At 37.0% G+C, this 2,947-nt stretch overlaps 1 protein-coding gene across 1 annotated transcript; it reads right to left on the reverse strand.

The window, feature by feature from the left end:
• Nucleotides 1-758: 758 nt before the first annotated feature.
• On the reverse strand, nt 759-2,301 carry LOC146004683 (uncharacterized). The gene has a single exon (XM_083143613.1). The coding sequence runs from the start codon at nt 2,146-2,148 to the stop codon at nt 883-885; it is 1,266 nt and encodes a 421-aa protein (XP_082999739.1). The 5' UTR covers nt 2,149-2,301; the 3' UTR covers nt 759-882.
• Nucleotides 2,302-2,947: the final 646 nt, after the last annotated feature.

Below are 2,947 nucleotides of genomic sequence, written 5' to 3' on the forward strand. Positions count from 1 at the left end.
ATTTTTTTTAAAAAAAATACGTAAATTAATTACTTAACAAGAACTTGAACCATACTGTCATTGAGGATGACATCTGCATACCATAGTTAAAAGCCGAGGCTTTAAAGGAGCACACACAAGGATAACACGACCACACAGAGAATTAGGCTATGGGTGCAGGTGCCAGTCTCATTGGTCTGCACCATTGCAGTTATTAGGGTGTACTACAGGGAAATGAGAAATGCTTTGAAAACAGGCAACAGTTTGCAAATGTACAGAAACATGTACAGTAGCTTGATTTTGTTCTCCCATTTTCCCCTTTGAACTGAATCCTCTCTTGTATTTTTCCAACTTTACATTGTTTTTCTGACAATTTTTTACTAACAATGAGGAGGAATGCAACTCCCATGACCTGGGCCAGAACTAAGCCACAACCTTTTCTAACAAGATGGTGCATACTTGACCGCTGGTGCAAGCATAAACTTACTATATTGTGGCTACATACTAACTGCACAGAACACAGAAATTCAGTTTTTAATTTGCAATATTATGTCATCTGAAATAGTTCTCTTATAGTCTACTGTTGTTACAAGCATAAAAACACAGTTTTTGTGGTGACATTTTCACACCAAAAACACACACACCATGGTTTTATCTGTATCTTTAATTAAATTAAAAATAAATGATGAAAGGTGCATGTGTTCTAAAACGTCACAACAAAAACTGTGTTTTTATGCTTGTAACAACCATTGACAAGAAAACTAATTCTACAATGCAAGCAATGTGTACATGCAATAAAAATGAAGTCATCTGAATATTTCAAGTAAAACTTTTCTTCAAAATAAAAACTCGCCATTGTAAGCTTAAAGCTACAACGTTAGAAGCATTATCTTAAAAGAATTCTTACTTGCAATTATGTATACTCCTCCTGTGACAGCGAAGAATACTGGACTGCCTGAAGTTTTGGCCACATATGTTGCAATTGTAGGGCTTTGCTCCTGTGTGAATTCTTTCGTGGCACCTTAAACTTTTACTGCATGCAAACTTTCGTTCACACATGCTACAAGAATAGGGCTTTTCTCCTGTATGTGTTCTTATGTGTCTCTCCAGCACGTGTTTTCGAAAGAATCCATCACCACAGTAATTACATTTGAAATGTTTTTCACCAGAGTGAATCTTTTTGTGTGTGTAGAGGGTAGCAGAGCTACCATAACTATTGCCACAAACCTCACAAACGTATCTCAAAACACTTTTGTGCTGCATTTCATGATGAAGCACAACGTATTTAGTAGAATAAAACTTACTGCATATGGAACACTGAAAATGCTTCTTTCTTGTGTGTAACTTAACATGATTTCTAAGATCAGTAGATGTGATGAAGCCTTTCTTGCAAGTGACACAAATGTGAGTTTTTTGCATCCTGTGGCGGCGCTCCACATGAACTTGCAAATCTTTCTTATCAAAGAATTTCCTGTCACATGAGGAACAACCAAAATCATGGGATTTGATATGAACACGTTGTATATGGGCAAGAAGTGAACTTTTATATACAAACCTGCTATTGCAAATGTCACACACAAACTCTTGAACCAGTACTTTATGCTGAGATTTCTTATGGTTGTTTAACCCAAGAACTGATACGAAGCTGAAACCACAAATGTCAGACAGCTGGTTATCTGGATTGTGAAGATCCATGTGTGCTTTCAAATAATGCTTTCTTTTGAAAATTTTACCACAGACCTTACACAGGTGTTTCTCTCCAGTGTGAACCTTCATGTGATTCTTCAAAATATCTTTTGTACTGAAACTTTTAGCACAGACGTCACAAGTATACTGGTAATTAGTGGCATGAACTCCATTTATGTGGGTATACAGAACAGACTTTTGAGTAAATGTTTTGTAACAGTAGTCACACTGAAATATGGAATATGAAGTAGACGTACTCTCAGTAGCACAAGAATTACCCTGGTGGTTATCCTCCATCTTATGTTCCCTAAACGAGTGGCATTCACTGTGTTCATTTACTTTATTCCTAACTTTCAGTTTTTTAAAATTATTATTACTTCCATTAGCTGTATTCTTCTTAGAATAGGGCACAACCATCTCTCCGAGATCTTTAAATTTCGAATGTTTTCTGCCTCTCATACGTTTTAGAACAGCTCTGTTCATCTTACACGTGGCAGCTTTTCTTTTTCTTTTACCATTTTCAACAGACTTATTTGCGTTATTTTTTATGCTATCTTGTAATGAGTTCTCCTCTTTTCCTACTATGCAGGCCCTCTTCTTGACAGGATCTTCATTACCATCATTACATAATCCATTTGCACTAAAAAGACAAATATTGAAAATACATTAGTGCTGAAAATCACATAAATGTGTTACACCAGTGGTTCCCAAAGTGTGCACCGCGATGCCCTGGGCCACCGTGACTGGCTTGCAAGGGCACTGCGAAATGTTCCAATATTTTCAGTGAAATTATATGAATGTTTCATATATATGCTTATTTAGTACTTTTTACACACACAATGTTTTTGAATTTGAAATGTGTTTATTTTTTAACTTCAGGCAAGCAACCTAACATCACTAACTGAGCGTTGTAAGTGTTCGATAGGCCTACATCCTGACTTGTGTGCTGCGAAAACGAAGAAGTTTGGGAACCCCTGTGTTACACTACTAATCTGGATGCAAGATAGTTAATAAAAAAATTAACTGATATTAAATGAATGTGTTGTACAGGGTGTCCCACTCGAAGGTAGCCCCAGAAATTGTGTAAAAAGGGTAGGTGGAGAGGAAATGAAACAAAATTCGTACCTGATATACCTGTATATGTGAGAAATGAAATGAAATCACATGAGGTGCTGGAAATGTCCTCCCCCAGCATCTAAACACTTTTGAGCACGACGTTGCAAGTTTGTGAATGTGTCTGCCAGAACGTCGGGTGTCACTGTCTGGATTTCACGGCGGATGT

This window comes from Lepisma saccharinum, chromosome 22 (assembly GCF_977018435.1).
Source record: "Lepisma saccharinum chromosome 22, izLepSacc3.1, whole genome shotgun sequence".
In the NCBI taxonomy this organism is placed as follows: domain Eukaryota; kingdom Metazoa; phylum Arthropoda; class Insecta; order Zygentoma; family Lepismatidae; genus Lepisma; species Lepisma saccharinum.

Excerpts from the sequence above, each read along its gene's own strand:
- LOC146004683 (XM_083143613.1), bottom strand. The coding sequence starts at position 2,148 with ATGAACAGAGCTGTTCTAAAACGTATGAGAGGCAGAAAACATTCGAAA.